The sequence below is a fragment of the Rhinatrema bivittatum genome, chromosome 2 (assembly GCF_901001135.1).
Source record: "Rhinatrema bivittatum chromosome 2, aRhiBiv1.1, whole genome shotgun sequence".
NCBI lineage: Eukaryota > Metazoa > Chordata > Amphibia > Gymnophiona > Rhinatrematidae > Rhinatrema > Rhinatrema bivittatum.
This window is the reverse complement of record NC_042616.1, coordinates 594,597,261-594,621,635: the sequence shown is the minus strand read 5'-3', so window position 1 is coordinate 594,621,635 and position 24,375 is coordinate 594,597,261. Positions and strand designations below refer to the sequence as shown.

Here is a 24,375-nt window from a genome sequence, read left to right as displayed (position 1 = left end):
AAATGGAATTCCAAAACTACTTCAATAGAAAGGAAGGAACCATGCAAATCTAGACCCTATCCTTTGTAATCAATGAGACTCCCTACAAGAAAGGGCTTGCAGCTCAGATATCCGCTGAGCTGAAGAAATAGTGACTAGAAAGACTGTCTTCAAAGTAAGCAGTCATAAAGAAATAGTAAGAGGAGCAAACTGTGCTTTCGCCAAGGATGACAAAATTAAGTTCAGATCTCAAAGTGTAACCTGGATCCAGAGCGGAGGTCTAATATACTTAATGCCTCTCAAGAAAAGAGAGAAATCCAGATGAGAACAGTGGCCTATCTTGTGTACGCTCTCTATAGCAAGAAATCCACCACCTGCACCTTTATCGTATTAAGAGCCAACCCTTTAGAAAGGCCTTCCTATAAAAAAAAAAATCCAGAGTCAATGGAATTGATGCATTCCGAGGATCACATTGACATTGAGATCACCAATCCCCATACTCTTCAAATGGACACATAAGCCAAGGAAATGAAGAATTTCCTAGCCTGCATTCCTCTCTTTGCTAAACATACCCTTTCAAGGGCCAAATTGTAAGACAAAATCAGTCTGAATTCTCATATAATATTGGACCCTGCCAAAGTAACTCCTTGTGAGGTACAAGATTTAGAGGGGTGCTGCACAGCAGATGCCTAAGATATATATACCATGGCAGACATGGCCAATCCGGAGCAACTAGTACCACCAGACCTACATGACATACAGTCTTCTGAAATACTCTGCCTATCTTGGGCCAAGAAGGAAGAACATGTAGAATCTACTAAGGTATCAATCCCAGATGAAGGAGCATCTCTCTTTCGGCTGAAAAATTGCACACCTTCACATTCTGGCTAGTCACCATCAGATCTAATTCCAGCTGACCCCCCCCCCCCCCCCCATCTAATGACATTTTAATTGAAGGTCCTTTGAAAGAGACAGTTCCCCAGGATCTGTGACATTGGGACTGAGGTAATCTGCCTGAACATTGTCCATGCCTGCTACATGAAATGCTGATAAGGCCTTCAAATTAATTTCTATTCAGTGAAAAAGCAGGTCTGTCTCGTGTCAATTGAGGACTTTGGATTCCTCCTTGATAATTTATGTATACTACCTCTGTGGCATTGTCGACATTTACCTTCACCTACCCTACAATTTGGGGCACAAATTTGAGGAGAGCCAGCTGAATTGCCCTGGCTTCCAAGTGATTGATGGGCTAGCTCAATTCCTCAGAGGTCCACTCTTTCTAAGCAAACGTCTCCTGATAGTGCGCCCCCAAGCCAACAGACTAGCATCTGATGTGACTATGATCCAGACTGGGGTTGCCAGGTCTGTTCCCTGGTCCAAGCCACTATTGCAAGCTCTGTCTTGCTGACTCTGGTGGCAGCAGCAGCCTCACAGAATAGTTTTGGCACTAGGAAAGCAAATCCTTCTGAAGAGGACGCATGTGAGCCTTTGTCCACAGTACTAGACCCACATTGTTGGATTCCTGGTCATCCCCAATGCTCGTTTGGATCTGGCCACACAACCTCTGAACTCTTTGTTCCGTCAGACATACATGTCCTATCTTTGTATCAAATTGAATTCCCAGGTAATCCAGTGAGAGGTGGAAGATTGCTCTTGTGAAAATTGACAGTCCACCACAATTGAATCACCTGCTGAGACGCTGTGATGCTGTCCTGTAAGGACTTCGCTCTAATCAGCCAATTATCCAGATAAAGGTGTACCAAGATTTCTTCCATGCGTGGTATTGCTGCCACCAACATCATTGCCTTTGAAAAGGTTTTTTTTTTTTTTCAACTAAAGTTTTATTGAAAGTGACGAAAAAATAACATACCAACAGTATGTACATCATGTTACTCCAAAGACAATCAAAAGTTTCCCCCAATCTCCCATCCTATTACACTTAAATCACAAATTGGGTAAACAAAGCATTACAGAACAGAAAGATATAACTGTAAGGGATCAAGTAAATCACATAATATGATCATCTGCTAGCAGATGGGAGACGGGAGACTACCACATACATATCACAAAATGTATTCACTAGGTAGGTAAAAACCTCCATCTTCTATATGGGGCCCATATCTTCTCAAAGTTAGTGTGTTCTCTTATGCAAAGCAGTAATTTTTCTCTGTATGTATACTTTATCAAGTTGTTGACAAACTCAGTTAAAGTTGGCACATCAGGTACCCTCCATTTTAATTTGATCTCACCACTAGAAATATTTGGTGTGTCCAGTGACTGAATTGATAAATTACTCTGAGATGGTCACTAGGATTCAATTGTAAACCTGTTAATTTAGTCAAGAACTTCTTCGATTTCTTCCCAAAATTTTGTATAGCTGGGCAACTCCAAATATGAAAGGAAGATCCTGTTGTTCCACATGCCCTCCAACAACTATCACTAACAGTAGGGTATATTCTGTATAATTTCTCTGGAGTTAAATACCATCAGAACAATAATTTATAACTGTTTTCCAAAATAGAGCTCTTGGCTCAGCGAAGGAAAATCAAATCCCAGTCTTTCACAGTGAAAGGTACTATATCACTCTTCCAAGGCATAATGTGAGCCGGTTTCCTCTCTAGTTCATTATTTAAGAGTCCATATATTTTGGAGATGACTCCTTTTAATGTATTGGCGATACGATACTAGCCCTCAAAAAGAGTTCTTGCCTTTATGAGGTCTTGACTAACAACCAAAATATGCAAAAAAATGACTCATTTTCACATCTGAGTTATCATGTAAAGCATATTTGAGCTTCATATACATCTGTGACAACATATGATTGCCATCCCAAATCTGCCCCAAGGTAAAAATACCTCTGTCAGCCCAGCTTTTAAAGTAAAGAGCATCTAATCCCGGGAGAAAGTCAAGATTATGGTATAGGTAGGTATTACAAAAATACATTCTTTGACCCACTATGGATCCTTTCCATTGTGACTAAATTTGCAAAGTATCAAAGGTACTAGATGGCAACAAGTGTATCGGACGCCACATCTGTTTAGCTTGCCAGAATATCCCCGAAATAGGCATCTCTCCCATTAAGTCCTGTTCTATGACTGCCCACTGTTTCTTTTCCCCCTATCTGTGCCAATCACAGCTCTTAATTGGGCTGCCACATAATACCAAACCAGATTGGGAGCCTCTAATTTTTGGTTGAGATACCTTTTTGGCTACCGTAGGTGGACGTCTCTTCCAGATGAAAGCATAAATACGTTTCTGCCATAATTTTAGTATTTTAGTGAAAAGAGGAATTGGTAGAGTTTGGAATAGATATAGTAATCTAGGTAAAATATTCATTTTAATGTGGCCAGTCTCCCAAGCCATGATAGTCTGTCTATCCCAATGCTCTAAATCTTTGACGTTTATTAATGGACTGTAATTATATGTAAATAGGTCTTCTGTTTTCAGATTCAACTAGATCCCCAAGTACTTAATATGATGTGTAGCCCATTTAAAAGGAAAAGCTTTTTGTAAATAAGCAACTGCAGTCGGAGGAACCGTAACATTTAACATTTTCAGGCTTTTCAAAATTGATTTTAAAACCTAAGTCTCCACTGAATTTATACAATTCAGTCATAATCTCCTTTAAAAACCACTGTGGGTGTGTTAGAGTAAACAGGATATTGTCAGCAAACAATGAAAGCTTATACTCTTACCTCTCCAATCTTAACCCCCTGAATGTGTTTACTCTCCCTAATTTGTATGGTAAAAGGCTCAAAAACAGAGGGAGCAGTAATGGAGATAAGGGGCACCCCAGACAAGTTCCCCTGTAAACCGAAAAAGATTGAGTATCCCCCATTAAGTTTGACGCAGGCCTGGGGGTAGTCATACAATTTCAGTATCTAGCTTATAAAATAGTGGTCAAAGTTAATTTTGCCTAAGACTTTAAACAAGAAGTCCCTAGGGACCATATCAAAGGCTTTTTCTGCATCAAATGATAACAGAACAGCCAATGATATCAATGATCTTCTGAACATTATCAGCAGCCATACGCTGGGGAGTGAATACTACTTGGTCAGAGTGAATTAGATCACTTATTATCTTGTTCAGTCTATTTGTGAGGATTTCTGGCCATTATTTTTAGATCTACATTTAAAAGGGAGGTTGGTCGGTATGAGCCACAAAAGCGAGGGATCTCTCCCCGGCTTTGCGATCACAGTAATCCCCACTAGATTGGATCCTTCCTAACAGCATTAAATATCTTCGTCTATGGAACAACTATAGATGCAAAGATTTTATAGAATTTAGGGGTGAAGCCATCTAATCCTGGGGATTTGCTAACTTTTAACTCACTGATTACCTGCAAGACTTCCACAGATTGTATTTTACTATCCAACATGCTATGTTACGCTGCAGTTAATCTAGGGAAATCCAGACCCTGTAAATAGTCTTCACCCTCAGTCTCCTGTATATGAGGATTTCTACTATATAGATCTCTGTAGAAATGAGAGGACCTCTGCCTAATGTCTGAAGACACTGTTTAATATTTGACCATCTGAGCCTTTTATTTTCACAATTTGATTCTAGCATGCAATAGATTTTAACCTGCTAGCTAGAAATTTCCCAGCCTTGCCTCCCCATTCAGAATGTCTGTTTAGACAAAATTGAGCTGATGTGCGATAACATAGAAACATAGATAATGACGGCAGAAAAAGACCAATCGGCCCATCTAGCCTGCCCAGCAAGCTTCCACACTTATTTTCCCATACTTATCTGTTTCATCAACCTTGTTGGTAACTGTTTAATTCAAATTTCCTGCCATCCCCTTTCATTAATGCAGAGAGCAATGTTGGAGTTGCATCAAAGGTGAGCATAAGGCTTATGGTTAAGGGTAGTAATCGCCGCATCCAGGAAGTTACCCCGATGCTTGTTTGCCCAGACTGCACAGATCGATGCTTTGTTGGATGTTGTCTGAATGTAAATCCTTTTTTCCTCATTTCCCCTACCTTTGAAGCAGAGAGCAACGCTGTATATGCTTTCAAAGTGATATATTAGGCTTAATTGGTTTAGGGTAGTAACCGCCATAATAAGCAAGCTACCCCCACGCTTATTTGTTAACCCAGATTGTGAAGTTCAGTATTTTTTGGTTGTTGTCTGAATGCAAATCCTCTATTCCACATTTCCCCTTGCCGTTGAAGCAGAGAGCAATTTTTGGGTTGCGTTAACCGTGCGAAGACTTTTTGAGTAAGGGTAGTAATCACAAGGTAGTAGCCAACATTCCAGCAAGCCGCCCCCATGGCTCTGCTCTTCATTTCCATCCTCTAGCCTTTATGGATCCACAGTGTTTATCCCACGCCTCTTTGAAATCCTTCACAGTTTTAGTCTTCACCACTTCCTCCGGAAGGGCATTCCAGGCATCCACCACCCTCTCCAAGAAGAAGTACTTCCTGACATTGGTTCTGAGCCTTCCTCCCTGGAGCTTCAAATCGTGACCTCTAGTTCTACTGATTTTTTTCCATTGTAAAAGGTTTGTTTACCATGGATCATTAAAACCTTTCAAGTATCTGAAAGTATGCATCATATCACCCCTGCTCCTCCTCTCCTCCAGGGTGTACATATTTAGGTTCTTCAATCTCTCCTCATAAGCCATTTTATGAAGACCATCCACCTTTTTTGTCTCCCTTCTCTGGACCGCCTCCATCCTGTCTCTGTCCCTTTGGAGATATGGTCTCCAGAACTGAACACAGTACTCCAGGTGGGGCCTCACCAAGGCCCTGTACAAGGGAATCATCACTTCCTTTCTCTTACTAGATATTTCTCTCTATGCAGCCCAGCATTCTTCTGGCTTTAGCTATTGCCTTGCCATATTGTTTCACCGACTTCAGGTTGTTAGACACTATCTCCCCAAGGTCTCTCTCCTGCTTCATGCTCATCAGTCCTTCACCCCCCATCAAATACAGTTCTTTCGGATTTCCACACTCCATATGCATGACTCTGCACTTCTTGGCATTGAATCTCAGCTGCCATATCTTCGACCACTCTTCCAGCTTCTTTATATCCCCTCTCATTCTCTTCACTTCTTCCGGCGTGTCCACTCTATTGCAGATCTTAGTATCATCCGCAAAAAGACAAACTTTACCTTTTATCCCATCTGCAATGTCGCTCACAAAGATATTGAACAGGACCGGTCCCAACACTGATCCTTGGGGCACTCTGCTTAACACAACTCTCTCTTCAGAGTAAGTTCCATTTACCGTCACACATTGTCTTCTGTCCATCAACCAGTTTGCAATCCAGGCCACCATCTTGGCACCCACTCCTAAGCTTCTCATTTTATTCACAAGCCTCCTGTGCGGGACTGTATCAAAAGCTTTGCTGAAATCTAAGTAGATGACATTGAGTGCTCTTCCTCTATCTAATTCCCTAGTCACCCAATGAAAAAGGTCAATCAGATATGTCTGACAGGACCTTCCCCTGGTGAATCCATGCTGCCTGTGGTCCAGCAATTCTTCTTTTTTTTTTTTTTTATAAGTAAAAGTTTTTTATTGAACCAAAGAATAGAACATGTAAACCAGGCTGTATGGCCAGGATAACAGATATACATGACAAATATCATGGTTAACAAAATAAAACAGTATGCACAAGTAAGGTTTACATCACATAATTGAAATCACCAAAAATTGAAATATGTTTTATATAAGTTATAAACCCCCCCTCCCCCCATGCTTCACATGAGCGCTATAACAGTAATTAATGGGTACCACACAAAAGAAGATGGGTAAGCCATAAAATTACACCCAGGGTATGAATGAAGAGCCAGGCTGCCTGGGAGGTTGGGTCGCATATAATACATAAGATGGCGATTAAGCCGAGTTGCCCACAGACATACCAGAGAGCCATTTTTGGTAGGGTTTCCAAATCGATTCAAAGTGAGATACTCTCTTATGCTTATATGCTGTAATTTTGGATAATAAAAAGATCCTCCGCACTTTGTGTTGAATGGCTTCTGTTGTGGGAACTCTGGGGGATTTCCACAAGCGTGCTATCTCGCAGCAACTAGCGGTTAATATATACTGGGCTAACTGATTAGAATCCTTTGATAGCCCAGATAGTGCCATACCCAATAGTGCTTGCGCAGGTGTAAAGAATGGCAACCCAGGGAACAAGTTTCTCAGCCATTGAAAGATCTCTACCCAGACAACCTGAACTTGGGGACAAGCCCACCACATATGGTAGAATGTACCCTTCTCCATATAGGCTCTCCAACAAGTGTCCGGGTATAGAGGTGTGTATTTATGCAACTGAGGACACAGATACCAGCGGTACAACACCTTATAAGAGTTCTCAATAAGAGAGGCCGCTATATGTCCTCTACCCATGTGTTGAAAAATCGACTTCCAGACCTGTGGGGTCCAGCATATCTGGAGATCTTGTTCCCAAGACTGTTGAAAGGTATAAGTAGGTGCGTCCTGTGGCAATAAAAGTTGGTATAGCCTGGATAATACTTTAGTACAACCATTAGCCTTCTCACATAACTTCTCAAAATCGGATTTGCCCTGGGAAAGATGTAAAGCAAGCATATTTGCCCTGGCAAAATGAGCTAATTGTAAATATGAGTACAAAGCCGAATCAGGCAATGCATAAGCTCGCTGAAGATCTGCAAAAGGGCGCATGGTTGTTGGACCCCAAACATGTCCCCAATACCTGATGCCCCGACTCCTCCACACTGAAAAAGCCGAACTCTCAAAACCCGGGCGAAAAGCTTTATTAGTGTATAAGTTGGTACTAGTATGGTACGCCCTATTGCCCACCACAGAAGTACCATATTGGTGCCATAAATGAAACAGCATAAGTGTGGCGGGAGGAAGCACCAAACCCGGGTCTACTGTCCAAGTGTGTTTAGGTTGCCATAGAAGACTGCAAAGTGGTACAGATCCCATAAGTTCCTGGTTAATGAGCACCCACTGCTTCGGTCGTCTGGATAAGTGCAAATCCACCAATTTTTTAAACTGGGCGGCACGGAAATAACGGGTAAGATCTGGCACACCAAGTCCACCTCTGAGTTTGGGTTGTGTAAGGACCCTACGGGCTACCCGGGGCCGCCTACCTGCCCAGATAAAGGCCATACACCACTTCTGCCATTGTTTTAACAGAGATACAGATACCAGAACGGGGAGTGTCTGAAATAGATATAGAAGTTTTTGGTAAAATATTCATTTTGAAAGCAGCCATTCTACCCAGCCAGGAAATCTGGTAGCGGCTCCACTCTTCCATGTCCTTAGATAATTTATTCCATAGAGGGATATAATTAATGGTGAGTTAGTCCTGCGTGGCACTAAGCTGAATCCCTAGGTATTTAATCTGTGTTTTAGCCCATTTGAATGGAAACAACTCCTGAAGTCGACTGACCGTCCTGGGATGTAGATTTATGTTAAGAATCTCCGACTTGTCCCAATTTACTGTGAAGCCAGAGACCCTGCCAAAGGCCTCCATCTCATCAGTTACACTGTCAAGGGAATTTGCTGGATCGGTGAGCGTGAATAAAATATCGGCATACAGAGAAATTTTAGTGGAAAGGTTGCCTATGGTCACTCCAGAGATATTAGCGTTTCTACGGATAGTAATAGCAAAAGGTTCAAGGAATAGTGCAAAGAGTAGGGGGGACAGCGGGCAGCCCCGCCTAGTCCCTCTGCCCACTTCAAATGGAGATGAGTAACCTCCGTTTATCTTCAAGCAAGCCCTGGGAGAACTATATAGCTGACGCAACCACTGAAGATAGGGGGAGCCAAAACCCATACACTCCAGTGTCTGGAAAAGATAAGGCCAGTGCACCCTATCGAATGCTTTCTCAGCATCAATTGACAAAGCCACAGCAGGGATTTTGTGTTTTTGAGCATACCAAATAATGTCCATAATTTTGTGAACATTGTCAGCAGTAGTTCTCCCAGGGATAAAACATGCCTGGTCGGCCCCTACCAATTCAGTTATAAAGCAATTCAAACGGTTCGCCAGAATTTTTGCCAATAATTTAACATCGATATTCAACAGAGAGATGGGCCTGTACGAACCACATACGGAAGGGTTCCGACCAGGTTTAACCAGTAGCGTAATCCCGGCAATATTAGCCTGTGCAGATAAAGTGGTCCCCGTCCTGAGAGAGTTAAAAAACTTCAATAGAAGGGGCATTAGGGTCGTAGCAAATTGTTTATAAAACCTTGGAGTGTACCCATCGAGGCCCGGGGATTTTCCTGGTTTGAGTGAGTTAATAGCTTCCTGGAGTTCTATGGCCGTAATGTCCCTATCTAAAAATTGCCTCTGGGCAGTGGTCAAAGTAGGGAGAGGAATCTGAGATAGGTAAGCCCCGATCGAATCTGCCTGTATGCCCAAATCCCCACTGTAAAGTGACGAGTAAAACTGATGAAAACGTTGCCTAATTGAGGTGTTATCAGTAAGGATCCTCCAAGAATTATCTTTAATTTTGGAGATATTAGCCTGTGTTTGTCTCCGTTTAAGAGCGTGGGCTAAATAGCGTCCTGCTTTATTCCCGCCCTCAAAAAACTGTTGCTGGGCCAGTTCCATATGATGGGCTATCCGGGCTGAGTCCAGAGCCATGATCTTATCCCTAATCTCCTGAATAGAACCCCGCAATTGAGAGCGAGCCGCATCCCGCATGTGGGCCTGTTCCAACTTAGATAGGGCCATCAGCAAAGTCTGGTGCTCCTTCTCTCGCTGCCACTTAACATGAGACACCCGGGCAATGAAGGAGCCCCGTAAGATGCATTTCAGACACTCCCACAGAGCCCCTGCACCAACTTCTCGTGTGTCGTCATTGCGGATGTATTCCTGAATTTCCGTAGCCAGCTGCTTCTGAAAGGTACTGTCCTCCAACAGGGAGTCATTCAGACGCCAAAAGCGCTGACCTGAATCATTCTGGCTTATGAATATTTGAAACCAAATGGGAGCATGATCAGACCAAACTATAGGCTCAATATCTACCGCACGCACTGCATTAAGTTTGGTCTTATCAAGCAGAAACATATCTAAACGAGAGTAACTAACTATTGTGAGGGGGCGAGAAATAAGTATAGCTACGAGAGGTGGGAAAGCAAGAGCGCCAAATATCCACCCCCGCTGTAAGTGTGAGAATCTGTTTGAGAGCCTTCCGGGCAAGGGCAGAATCGGAACTAGTCCCCGAAGAATTATCCAATCTAGGGTTAAGCGTCAGGTTAAAGTCCCCACCAAGGATGACACTTCCCTCCGCATTGTCTGCTAAAACCTTATGGAGCTTGGTAAAAAAAAAAAAAAGCTTCCTTCTGAGAAGTAGAACCATACACTGAGCAAAGTGTATAGGACTCCCCGCCCAAAATCACATTGAGGAGAAGATATCTGCCCTGCGGGTCAGGGAATACGTCCTGTACTTCAAAATGGACATCTTTGTGTATTAAAATACCCACTCCCGAGTACTTAGATTCTTTTTGTTGCCGCCGCCGCCCAGAATTGGTTTGGGTACTTATTGGAACGTAGTAGGCCTTCATATCGCTTGCGGAGGTGAGTTTCTTGTAAGTAAATCACATCAGCAGATAAACGCTCCATTTCCTGATATAAAAGCCTCCTTTTCCTTCCAGAGTTTAAACCCTTAACATTAAGGGAAATAAATTTAATTGTGGACATAGCGTTACTGTCCGGCCACATCTCCCTGCCCATTCCCATATCCCATCGCCTCTGGTCTGAGGGGCCAGAGCGGCAAGTGCCAAGGTAAAAAACACATACCCTGGAGCTCCCCAGGATTATTAGAACCCAATGCAAAACTGACCACCAAAGAACCCCCCTAAAGTATAAAAGACTGCCCAATGTGAAGCAATATACCCTTCCCCCTTCCCCCTCCCCCAATATACCCAGGAAGGATTCCCTCTTTCCTGGAAGAAATCTGGAGGAAGAAACCATGCCGGGAGGCGGATTCCTCCCACCCCGGAACACCTGCTAATACTCTTGTAACATTTTCATGCTCAACTGAAACTGAAATTACCCACTCTGCTGTATAACCAGTCAGTCCAAGTTAGGTGAGAACGTGGCGAGTAGCCAGCTATAAGCCAGTTAGTGAGAAACAGGCCAGCCAGACTGGCTAATCAGATCAGGTAAGGGCTTCAGCCGCCACAGTATCACTGGCATTCCTGCGAAGTCTGCATCCTCCTTTGACACGTTGCCATCGTGGTGCGGCTGTTTTAGAACTTGAGGGAGCTGCTTCCTTCTGCACAGGCAATTCCACCGCTATTCCCACTTTTCAGGGCCTCTACCGCTGCATCCAGACTTCGAACCTTATAGGATTTCCCGTCCACCTGGAACCATAAGCTGAAAGGGAAGAGCCATCTGTAGCGTATGGATGCAGAAGCGAGTGCAGAGGTGATTGGTCTAAAAGTTATTCTCTTGCGTAAGGTGCTGGATGCTAAGTCTGCATAGATGGCAATCTCATTCCCTTCCCAGGTCCAAACTCGCCGTTGCCGGGCTGCAGCGGCAATTTTTTCTTTGTATGCGAAGGAATGAAAGCATACCACGATGTCTCCTTGCCGGTTGCCAATCCTGGGCCCCAGTGACCTGTGCGCACGCTCTATCCACAGTTCAGGCGGAGTGCCCCCGTTGTCAGTCTCCATATCCCCAAGAATCAGGTGGCAGATCTTCTGAATGATGGATGCGCAGTCCAAATATTCCTCTTTTTCAGGGATGCCCTTAAAACGTAGATTACAGCATCTGGACCTATTCTCTAGGTCTTCAAGTTTGTCCGCCACTTCTGCCTGTGCTGATTGTAGAGCTGTGACCTCCAGTTGTTGTTGCTGCCATTGCTCCTCGTGTTCATAAAGTCTGATGTCTGCCTCAAGCCTGCGTCCCAGGGCCGCGTGGTCCTCCCTCATTTCTTGTAAAGTCTCTGCAATCTCTGTTTTAAAAGCTTTGATATCGCGCCTCAGTTCCATAAACCATGAACGCATCTCGGTGCGTAGAGGCTGTTCAGCTTCCAGCAAGCCCGGATCAGCCCCTTCAGTCTCAGAGTCCTCAGACTCTGCAGCAGCTGCCATTTTGTTGTCTGGAGGGTCCGGGGCATCTCCTCTAATGTACGAAAATGTTTTAAAATCCACCGACTTTTTTTGGTCGCCATGTTCCTGCTACTGTCCGCTGTCGAAGACAAGAAGAAACGTTGCAATTCGCGTGGGTTTAGCTGTTTTTTTGACTGAAAACGCTCCGGGGGCAGAGAGCACCGCTAGAAATCAGCTGGCATGGGAAGTGACGTCACTTCCTCCCTGGTCCAGCAATTCTTCTGACTGCAGATAGCTCACTATTCTTTCTTTCAGCAGCGACTCCATTACCCTCCCCACCACCGAGGTGAGGCTAACTGGCCTGTAGTTTCCAGCCTCTTCTCTGCTTCCACTCTTGTGAAGCGGGACCACCACCACTCTTCTCCAGTCACTCTGCACCACTCCCGTTTCTAGGGATCTATTGAATAGGTCACACAGTGGACCCGCCAGCACATCTCTGAGCGCTTTCAGTATCCTGGGATGAACCTCATCAGGCCCCATGGCTTTGTTCACTTTTAGTTTTCATAGCTCTTCCCATACATTCTCTTCTGTAAATGGAGTTACATCTACTCCACTCCCCTCCAGCTTCTTGTTATCTAGTGACTGTCCTTCTCCAGGGTCCTCTTTAGTGAACACAGAGCTGAAGTATTTGTTTAATATTTCTGCCATTTCTTCGTCTTTCTCCACACATCTGCGTCCAAAGCACGTAATTCCCCTCATGTGCTAGAATCTGTTAATAAGTGGTTGGACAGGTTAATCTTATGAAGATGTTCAAGGGTAATAATTTTAGAGATCAACTGGATTCTCAATATGCAATTTTTTATTTTTATTTTTTTATAAGAGGCTTGCAAAAACAAGCATCCATGCAGTACAGCTTTCAGGCAGTCCCATACAAGTATTGAAGACATACCATTCACATCATTAATTTGGAGATATTCCTGAATAGTACTCTTTATATTATACAAAATGAATCATCTGACAGTAAAGAATCATTTAAGCCTCCAGATATGGCGACCCATGTCTAGATTCGATAATATATCAGCCAGACAGGCGTGATCGGACCACATAACACCAATGTCCATGTCAGTTATCTGATTCGACATTGCCTGATCCACCCACAGATTGTCAATTCGGGAGTAAATGTTTGGTTTGGCGAAGGTGTAGTTCTTATGTTTTGGATGACAGTTCCTCCAAATATCTACCATATTCCATTTATGCATTATCTGTAAGTTTAAGCCTATGTATTCTAGGAGTTTGCCCTCCACCTGAAGAGTTATCTATCTTCAGAAACATCATATTAAAATCACCACCAAAAAGCAGTTTACCTTCTACCTACTTTTCCAAGATGGTAGCCAAGTGCTCAAAAAAGGAGCCTTGTTTAGAATTGGGTTAATACATGTTGACCAGAGTGACAGGTTCTCCCCCATCTTCAAGCTGAACAAGGATCAACCGACCCATGGGGTCTCCATAGCTCTGCTTAAATTGACATATGAATTGCGAGGAAAATATGCCCACACCCGTATATTAACTGCTCTTAGGGGCTGCTGCAAAATACCTGTGTAGATATGCAGAGGAAGCCATAAGATATTCATGCTGCTTTGTGTGTTTCTTGAACAAAAGCTATGGAAACCTGAGCGGCCAGGTCCGCAAATAATAATTTCCTCTTCCTATGGCTATTTTAACCTTTCACGTTCATGGAAAATGTTCTAAACTGAGTCGTCATGTATTTCTGTGTGGAATACTAAAGATAGGTAGCATAATTCAACCACTACCAACAATTTTTCCATGATGGGGAATAAAGTAAGCCTGGACGAACCTTTCTCTCAGCTTGAATGTCACACCTACAATTTTACATCCTTCCTTAACAATATAACCCAGTATTAACTTCATATATTCTACTTCCTTCCCTACCCCCATGTTGTAGTCTACTTATTCCCAAACAGGTAAAAAGTGGGGATGAAACCAAAAGGCCCTGCAAACACTTCTCATCAGAAGCCAAAATACAAATGGTTCCATGTAAAGCCCCTTTCTCTTTTGGGCAGTTCATCGTTTTATGTAAACCGGAGTGATTTGTAGTTCTTACAAGAACTTCGGTCTATAAAAATTAAAAATAAATAAATAAAAGTCTAAATACCACAGCAGTGATAACTGAGATCAGACACCCTATAGTACAGCAGCAAGCCTTAGAAGTAAACTAAAATAGGTTCAACAAATAGCTCAAGACTTCAAGTGCTGTGCAAGTGTAGCTCCTCCAGAATGGCGTTGCAGGTAGCAACCTCCCTTCTCCACGCACTGCCATCTTGGACAGTCCACTCTGTTTGCCACTGCAGAAAAAGCCACCATGTGAGAGGATGGAACAATGAAGCCCAGGTCTTTAAGAATATTCCCTGCTTCTCCCACCAATTTAGCTTTATAGGTAATCCCCTTCACAGTAAGTGCCAGGCTAAAGGGATAGAGCCACCAATATCTATTATTTTCTTTGTGTAGCAATGCAGTAACGCTCTGCATCTCGATCGTGTGCGTATTGTAACCGAGGATAGAGCCACATAAATGGATAACTGGTTTGAGTCCCATGGCCAAGTCTTTTTCTTTTTCTCAATGTTAAAGATCTGCTCCTTCACCACATATGAGTGAAAGCAAATTCTCGTGTCTCTCGGCTTATCTCCAGTTCGCGGGCCCAAGACCCTATGGCGCTCTCAATAGATATGTTAGAGAGGCTTGGGTGGTCAGAGACCTCCTCCGAATCTTGTAGAAAGGTGCATAGTTTTAATATCATTGTCTTGCAATCAGTATATTCCAGCTTCTCCATGATGCCCCAGAAACTATTGTAATGCCTAGATCTGTTCTCAATGTCCTCTAGTTTTTCAGAGGGCCAAAGTGTTTCACAGAGCTCAAAGTATTTTTATGAAGTTCGTCAAGCTGAAGTGCATGAGCTTCCAGACTCTATCTATGTTCATCAGTGCACCGGCCAATTTCAATCAGTTCCTCCCATAGATCTGCCATCATCGCGATCAACTTGGTCTTGTTGTTTTTAATATCTTTTCTAAGATTGCAGGAGCACTCATGGAATTTGGAGCATGTAGGTAAGTCACTCTCGAGTTTGCGGCATGAGTGCAGGCCCTTCTTTTGATGTCGGTGCGTCTGGGCCTGCAGGCCCAGAGTCGCCTGCAAATATCTTCCTCTGATTTCGAGAAGGAAAACTTTCAAATCGGCAACCACCTTCTTTGTTGCCATGTCTGCAACTTTGACTATGCTCTGATATGTCTGGGAGAGCAAAAACACCGCCGGATGCTGTAATATGACAAAAATCATGCTATCTGGCATTGGTAGAGAATTTAAGTAGCCTTTTGAAAAGGTTCTTAAGACTGTTGCAAACCCAAAGGGCAGAGCCTGAAATCAAAATTGCTGATCCTGCACTGCAAATTGAAGGAAGCAAGGATTGGAATGTGAAGATTAGTTTAAGTCCAAAGAGGTCAGACATTTTCCTTTCTGATTGCCAGAATTACCAACCTTAAAGTTTCCATCCTGAAATGGGCAACCTCCAAGAAGTCATTGATTTGCTTCAGAATGGGGTGAAAGGACCATTCTTCCTCACTATCGGGAGGAACTTTACCTTCCTCTAAGTTCTCCTTGCCATTTCCCAAAGGGAATGCCTTTAAACTGTCCAATGAGTCCTCTGATGCAGATAGCTCGTCCTCTGGAAATACTTTTTTCCATAGCCTCCCTTGCTTCCTCCCCCGAGGGTTTGAAGAAGTAAAAGGAATGGGGAGGGCTGGGCCAGTGTTCCCTTCCCCTACTTTAGGCAAAAGGCCTGCAGACCCTTAAAAATTCCTGCGAGATAACTGTCCAGAGATAAGGAGGACATGTCCACCACAGAGGAAGCAGGCACAATTGCACTCAATGTGCAACTGGTCATTGGACCAAGGCAGTATTCCTTAGCTGCCAACCAGACTTGGAGGAAGGCAGTTGCTCTGTGGCTGCAACATGGCCACTGGGGCCTCCAGAGATTTAAGGGAATGATTTGCAGAAACCTTATCAACAGGGCTGCCAACCTGTCATGGGTAAGTATCTCATATAAGAACATAAGACTTGCCATAAGCCCAGTATCCTCTTTCCATCAGTGGCCAATCCAGGTCACAAGTACCTGCAGGATCCCAAGGGATGGATAGATTCCATTCTTCTTTTCCCAGGGATAAACAGTGGAATTCCCCAAGTCAACTTTATAGACCTCTAACATATCTCCCCTCAGCCGTCACTTCTCCTAGCTGAAGAGTCCAAGGACTGTGCTCAACTTGAGGGAGTGAGAGCTAGTCTTTCACCTCAGTATCTACAGTACCTGAATGTAATCCGCTTTGAAGTGCTGAAAAAAGTGTGAAAAGTAGAATATAAAAATCTAAATAAATAAATACATACCTCAGGATTTCTAGGAATCTTTTCCTGTTCAACCTACCAGGCCTGAGTTCTCAGCACATGATGCCTGCCTACCTTCTGCTGGAAACAAAGAATACTGGCAAGCTGCTGTGAGCACGGATGTATGTAAGGGGTGATATCTGAGATTCCGATCTGTCGCCATCTACTGGTTAGCATGCATAACCTGTTGGTCTGGACTAGTCTGACTAGTTGAAAAGGAAAAGTCCAATTGGTGTGAGTATATCAGAGGAAGGTGCCCACCACAAATGCACATCTCATCTGGTTTATCTGGGGGCTCAGCTTAACCACCCCTATCAAATATCCCCCGAGTATTTTCCAGTGGTTTTTTTTTTTTTAGAATAAATGATTCTTTGAGGTAATTTACTCCTCAGCTATATAAACTTATAGTTATCTGTTTAATTGATTTGAAATGCAGATTTTAACTTTTAAAAATTTTCGTATGTCAAGGCATGTTAGTATGTCTTTCTTTAGATATATTTTAATTTAATAGTGCTGATCATTTTATTGATATTACACTTAGAATAGTACTTGAAATTTATTTTAATTATGTACATTGGGTAGGGGACCATTTGTTTGGTGGTTTAGCCAAATCCTTTGTGAAGCATGTAAGGTCTGAAACAGCATAGGGACTGTTTGTCATAGTGACCCAAGTTTTATCATTTGACTTTCTACAATAAAATGTAATATTGACAGCCTTAGGATGCTGCTATTAAATTGTTGCTTCATGTACTGTTTGGTAAATTCTGCAGGCCCATGGGTATATGGTGTGTTGGAGGGATTAGTGCATTTGGGATTGATCCTTTACGGTGTGATAGAGGAAATCTATTAAGATGTATACAGGCAGGTCAGTAGCACTTATGCCTTTGTCCATTATATGCTTGATTGCCTGATCCCCACAAAAGCTGAAGAGCAGCACACTCCCACAGCTTCAAATCCAGAGGATGATAGTCAACTTATCTATGATAAGTTGACTATCATCATAAGTTAATATGAAAAAATACACACTTTTTTCATATTCAAACTTCTAGCTAGCAAGGAGAGGATATAAATACCACTTTTTGTTCATTGGCCAAAAATACTGTATCTCTTGTGTTTTTGTGGCAGGTTACACAAGGGACCCAGAAAGAAGTTAAATATGAACCATTTTCCTTTTCAGAAGGTAAGTGGATATTTTTCCTGCTGAACTGAACACATTAATGTACAGATGTCATTTTTTTCTGTTTAAACTGTATGTAATGATAAAAGCCCCTTTGCAGAGCTTATTGGGAGAGCATTACGAGGGTGGGGTGAGTATTTTGTTTTGACTGTATTTGTTGTGCATTTGCTTGGATTTGTGAGATGGTATTGGATTAAAGTTCTTCTAGCGATGATATTCTTATTTTAGTAGGTGAAGAAGATTTCAGAGGAGGGAACAGATTTTATTTCCAGTAACAAGATTGTGGGAACAGTAGCTATCTGTTAATGTAGAGAGTTTGATAGCTTTGAATGTTGGATCTGTATGTGGGAAAGTAAATAATTCTTGATATTTTGGAGGATGAATGTTTGAATATTCTTTGTTTGACTGAAACCTGGGCTAAAGATACTGATACTACATTTTCTATGTTTTGCTCCCCTGGTTTTGTTTTTCCCCATCAGCCAGAGTAGGTAAGAAGGATGGGAGAGATGTTTTTTTGTGATTTCATTCGAACGGAAGTTTTACAGATCAATCAGCCTTTATATATGGAATGCCTTTGTGTTCAGATTTTAGGAGTTCTCACAGGACAAGCAGGATGGTAGTCCTCACATATGGGTGACATCACAGGATGGAGCCCAATCACGGAACACTTTTGTAAAAGTTTCTAGAACTTTGACTGGCACCTACTGGGCATGCCCAGCATGGCACCAAACCTGCAGCCAGCAGGGATCCCCCTTCAGTCTTCTTTTTTCCGCGCAGCAGTAGCCACACAGGTTAAGGAGCTCCACAGAGACTTCTGACAGGAATTTTCCTCATGGAATTACTAAAAACTTTCGTACCCCACAGGGGTCCCTCCTTTGAATTTTTGACTCCGCGGTACTCCGGTAAGTTTTACCCGTTTTCGGTCGAGTTTGGCTCTCACGGCCTACTGGCCATCGACTGTACCGTGGCTAAATTTTTCAAAGGCCATGCCGTCAGGGTTCCGTCGGTGCCTGGACTGTACTCGCACCATGTCCATAACAGACCCTCATAAAGTCTGTATAATGTGTCTTGGGTGCGAGCATGATGTCCTGATTTGCACCAAATGTGCCTTAATGACACCAAAAGGTCGCAAGGCCAGAATGAAGAAAATGGAACTTCTCTTCCATTCTCAAACTCCGATGCCGTCTATTGCATAGACGTCGTCTGAACCAGCACCGTCCACTTTGCGCCAGTATCGGCCACCGGCCGGTGCCCGTCCAGCGTCAACGACTTCTCGGCCTTCGACTACCTCTACTCCCCTTCAGGACAGAGGGGATCGTAGAGAAAAACATCGGCATCAACACCGGAAGTCTCGGACCATCGATGAAGGAAAATCATTGACCTCGCCATTGTCCAAGCTGCCATCATCCAAGCCGCCATCGAAGAAACCCTGTCCAGAAAATGCACCAACCCCTTCTGCGACCAGGTCACCGAGGCAACCCTCACCCGGATGGGTATCAGGAACCGCAACTCCGTCTTTAATGGTGGTTCCTCCGGCTATGCCTCTGCCGCCTTCTTCCCTTCCGGAGCCGGGGCTGCTTGCTCCAGGTCTTCATGAAGAACTGGACCGGATGGTTCAGGAGGCCATCGATAAGGCGATGCACAGACTCCACGGTCCCCCGGCGCCGAAATCTGTGCCGGTCGTGGAACAGACCATCGATCCCATTCCGGCAGCATTGGCACTGCTGCTCTCGAAGATGGAAGTGCTTATAGCCGCTTTTCCATGGATGGATCCTGGGTCACCGATGGCTCCGGTGCCTTCCTTGCTTAACCTGTTATCGAGAGGGGAAACACCGTTCCGCATTCCTCCATCGGGAGTCCTTCCGATGTCTCAAACATCGATGCCGCTATGCCCATCGGCTCCACCGATCCATCCCTCGATGCCTGCACCGGTGCCCTCGATGCCTTCATTGCTGCCTCCAGTACTTCCCTCGATGCCTTCAGATCCTAAGCCAGGACCTTCAGGAATACCATCGTCCCGTCCTTCTCAGGTTCCTACAGGGACAGGTGCTGATCCCTATGACACCTGGACTGACGATTCATCTCAAGATACCGATTTACCATCGCCGCCACCTCCTACTGAAAGTAGGAAGTGTTCTCCTCCAGAGGACTTGTCCTTCATAAATTTTGTGAAGGAAATGTCTCAGTTGGTTCCCTTCCAATTACAGACTGAGCAAGACGATAGGCACCAAATGATGGAGCTATTACAATTCCTGGATGCTTTCAAGGAAATAAGCTCCATCCCTATTCACCAGGTTATTTTGGATCTCCTCAAAGAACTGGGAATACCCTGGTTCTGTTGCTCCAGTCAACAGAAAAGCTGATACACCTATTTGGTCCAGTCAGCCCTAGGATTCCAGAAACCTCAGCTGGATCACCAATCTGTGGTTGTAGAATCTGCCCAAAAGAGGGCAAAAAGATCAAAACCCCACTCTTCCTTTCCCCCAGGTAAGGAACAGAAATTCCTGGATGCCATTGGCCGGCGTTTCTTCCAGGGATCAATGCTTATCTCTCGGATCCCCTCCTACCAGCTGTATATGACCCAGTACAACAGGGTCTTATTCAAGCAGATACAGGACTTTGCAGAGTCCCTACCTCAGCAATTCCAGGAACAGCTTCAAACCCTGGTACACAAGGGTTTTGAGGCAGGGAAGCATGAAATAAGATCCTCTTATGATATCTTCGACACCGCTTCCAGGGTACCTGCAACTGCTATTTCAGCAAGAAGATGGGCCTGGCTTAAGTCTTTGAACTTGCGCCCTGAAGTACAAGACAGATTATCTGATCTGCCCTGCATAGGAGACAATCTGTTTGGCGAACAGATTCAGCGGACGGTGGCGGAACTCAAGGACCATCATGAGACCCTTTGCCAGCTCTCTCTGATGCCCTCTGAGTATTCCTCCAAACAGCCTTTCAGGAAGGATACTAAAAAGTCATTCTTCCGTCCAAAGAAATCCTATTCACCACCGTCTAGTACTATTCCATGAGACCTTTCCAAAAGGCCCAGTCTCATCAATCGTGGAAACAAAAGCTGCAGGCACCTCCTCAGCCGGGCCTTGCTTCCGGCTTTTGACTCCTGCATAGAGAGCAGCAGCCAGTTTCCACTGCTTCAGATACCAGTAGGAGGTCGATTGTGCCATTTCAACAACAGGTGGCACACAATCACCTCAGACCTTACCATAATCTCGCAAGGTTATCACCTGAACTTTCTCTCCATCCCACCGGACTCCCCACCTCTACAGACGTGGATAACATCAGACCACTCACGTGTGGTCTCCCACCTCCAGTCCAGAGCAATAGAGCCAGTGCCCTACTCTCAACAAGGCCTAGGATTCTATTCCTGGTACTTCCTAATCGCCAAAAAATCAGGCAGCGTTCGTCCAATTCTGGATCTATGCGCCCTCAACAAGTACCTCCACCGAGAAAAGTTCAAGATGGTGATCTTGGGTTCCCTCCTTCCTCTTCTGCAAAAAGGAGACTGGCTCTGCTCTCTCAATCTCCAAGACACTTACAACCACATTGCGATAACTATCTCATCACAGGTTCCGGAGATTTCTGATAGGCCCCAAGCACTATCAGTACAGAGTGCTACCATCTGGCCTGGCATCTGCACCACGAGCCTTCACCAAGTGCCTTGTAGTAGTAGCAGCCTTCTTCAGGACTCAAGGTGTTCACGTCTACCCCTATCTAGTTGATTGATCAGGGCTCTCACACAGCAAGCTGCTCTGTCGTCCCTACATCTTACTTTACACACTCTGATTTCGCTAGGATTTCTAGTCAACTACGCAAAATCCTGCTTAGTCCCATCTCAAACTTTATCATTCATAGGGGCAGACTTGGACACCTTGCAGGCAAAGGCATTTCTGCCTCAACAGCAAGCTCTCACTCTCATCTCTCTCGCACACCAGCTACAGTCTCAGCACCGCACAACTGCACACCACTTCTTCATCCTGCTAGGACACATAGCGTCCTCAGTACAGGTTACCCCAATGGCCCGCTTGGCCATGGGAGTCATGCAGTGGACTCTAAGGTCACAATGGACTCAGAGATTGGACAGACTATCAACCACTGTCCACATTAGACTCACTTGGTCAGCCTCTAGCCTGGTGGCAAAATCAGATCAATCTCCTCCAAGTCCTGCCCTTCCAGGCTCCAGACCCACAAATAATTCTCACCACCGATGCTTCCAACCTCGGCTGGGGAGCCCATGTTGCCGATTTGCAGATGCAAGGAACTTGGTCTCCAGATGAAGCCAAACACCAAATCAATTTCCTGGAGCTGCGAGCAATCAGATATGCTCTCAGGGTGTTTCAGGATCACCTTTCCAACCAGATCATCCTCATTCAGACGGACAAGCAGGTGGCCATGTGGTACATCAACAAACAGGGAGGGACGGGCTCCTACCTACTGTGTCAGGAGGCTGCGTAGATATGGGCGGAGGCCCCCTCCCATTCGATGTACCTCAGGGCCACCTACTTGCCGGAAGTGGACAATGTGTTGGCGGACAAGCTGAGTCGCGCCTTTCAACCACACGCGTGGTCCCTCAACCCCACTGCAGCAGACTCAGTATTCCAACGTTGGGGTTACCACCACATAGACCTTTTTGTGTCACCTCAGAACCGCAAAGTAGAGAACTTTTGCTCTCTCACTTGCAGCCAACACTCTCAGCCAAGAGATGCGTTCTCCCTCTCATGGGCAACAGGTCTCCTATATGCATTCCCTCCACTTCCACTTCTCTCGAAGACTCTCGTGAAGTTACGTCAGGACAAGGGACACATGATCCTGATAGCACCTCACTGGCCTCGCCAAGTGTGGTTTCCAATGCTTCAGGACCTCTCAGTTCGCAGGCACTTTCCTTTGGGAAAGGATCCGCTTCTGATCACTCAGAACTATGGGTGCCTACGCGCCCCCCCCCCCCCCCCCCCCCCCCCAATCTTCAGGCCTGGTCTCTGACGGCCTGGATGTTGAAAGGTTAATTCTTCAGCCACTTAACCTTTCGGAGCCAGTTTCTCGTGTTTGGATTGCTTCACGGAAGCCTTCCACGAGAAAATATTATCTTTACAAATGGAACCGGTTTAAATCATGGTGGTGGTCTCAATCCCTTGATCCCTTTACCTGTTCTACCACGAAGTTTCTAGACTATCTCTGGCACTTGTTAGAATCAGGTCTAAAAACTTACTCCATCAGAATGCATGTCAGTGTGGTGGCCGCCTTCCATAAAGGTATCGGGGATGTTCTATTTCAGTACAACCCCTCGAAACACGTTTTCTGAAAGGCTTGCTTCACCTCAAGCTTCCACTACGCCCTCCGGCCTCTTCTTGGGACCTCAGTCTGGTTTTGAGTCTGCTCATGAAACCACCATTCAAGCCTCTCCAATCCTGTGATCTTCGCTATCTCACATGGAAAGTGATTTTTCTTTTGGCGATCACATCTGCTCGCAGAGTTAGTGAGTTACAGGCCCTAGTTACCTATCCGGCTTACACTAAATTTCTGCAGGACCGGGCAGTACTCCGCACTCACCCTAAGTTCTTACCTAAGGTAGTATCGGAGTTTCACATTAATCAATCCGTTATACTACCTACCTTCTTTCCCAGGCCTCACTCCAATCCAGGAGAACAGGCTCTGCATACCCTTGACTGCAAACGAGCTCTAGCGTTCTATCTAGACCGTACAGCTGCCCACAGGAAAAGCACTCAATTGTTTGTCTCTTTCCATTCCACCAAATTGGGGCAGCCTGTGGGTAAGCAGACTCTCTCCTCCTGGTTAGCGGACTGCATATCCTTTTGCTATCAGCAAGCAGGAATTCCACTTCAAGATTGTGTTAAGGCACACTCTGTGAAGGCCATGGCGACTTCAGTAGCACACCTATGCTCGGTGCCGCTTCCTGACATTTGCAGGGCTGCTACCTGGAGTTCTCTCCATACCTTTACAGCCCATTATTGCTTAGACAAGGCCGGAAGACAAGATTCCATCTTCTGCCAGTCTGTCTTGTGAAACTTTTTTACAACTTGATGTACCAACACCCTTCTGCCTGCCCGTTAGGGTTCAGGATGCCCTCTACCAAATTCCTCCCCAATACTTGTGCCTATTGCACATCTTGGGTACATTTGGTGCATTTCTTGGACATCCTCAGCTCGGTATGCTGTTGAGGACTAACATCCTGCTGTCCCGTGAGAAAGCAAATGTTGCTTACCTGTAACAGGTGTTCTCATAGGACAGCAGGATGTTAATCCTCACGAAACCTGCCTGCCGCCCTGCGGTGTTGGGTTCATTACGTTTTCTTATTTTATTTTTCAGCACTTCTTGTAGCTTTAAACAAGACTGAGGAGGGACCCCTGCTGGCAGCAAGTTTAGTGCCATGCTGGGCATGCCCAGTAGAGGGCCAGTCAAAGTTCTAGAAACTTTGACAAAAGTGTTCCGTGATTGGGCTCCATCCTGTGATGTCAGCCATATGTGAGGACTAACATCTGCTGTCCTGTGAGAACACCTGTTACAGGTAAGTAACATGTGCTTTACATCTAATCCTCCCTATGATGAAGGATCTGGTGCGAAAGAAAGGTAAGCATGGTCGTAACTTAATCAAATTTAACCTAATCACTGAACGGAGGACATTAAAGAAAACTACTGCAGTTGCATTTAACTTTAAACAAGGAGATTGATAAAATGAGGCATTTGGGGAAAAAGAAAACTAAAAGAGGTTATAAAGGTTAAAATCTTGCATGAGGC

The 24,375-nt window shown here is 44.6% G+C and overlaps 1 protein-coding gene across 1 annotated transcript in view; it reads left to right on the top strand.

Annotated features, from left to right (window-relative positions):
- Nucleotides 1–24,375, top strand: part of USP14 (ubiquitin specific peptidase 14) — a 166,679-nt gene that overhangs the window by 124,580 nt on the left and 17,724 nt on the right. The window contains exon 14 of the mRNA XM_029591100.1: nt 17,559–17,613. Within this exon, the coding sequence (XP_029446960.1) occupies nt 17,559–17,613 (55 nt within the window). The remainder of the gene's footprint in view (nt 1–17,558; nt 17,614–24,375) is intronic.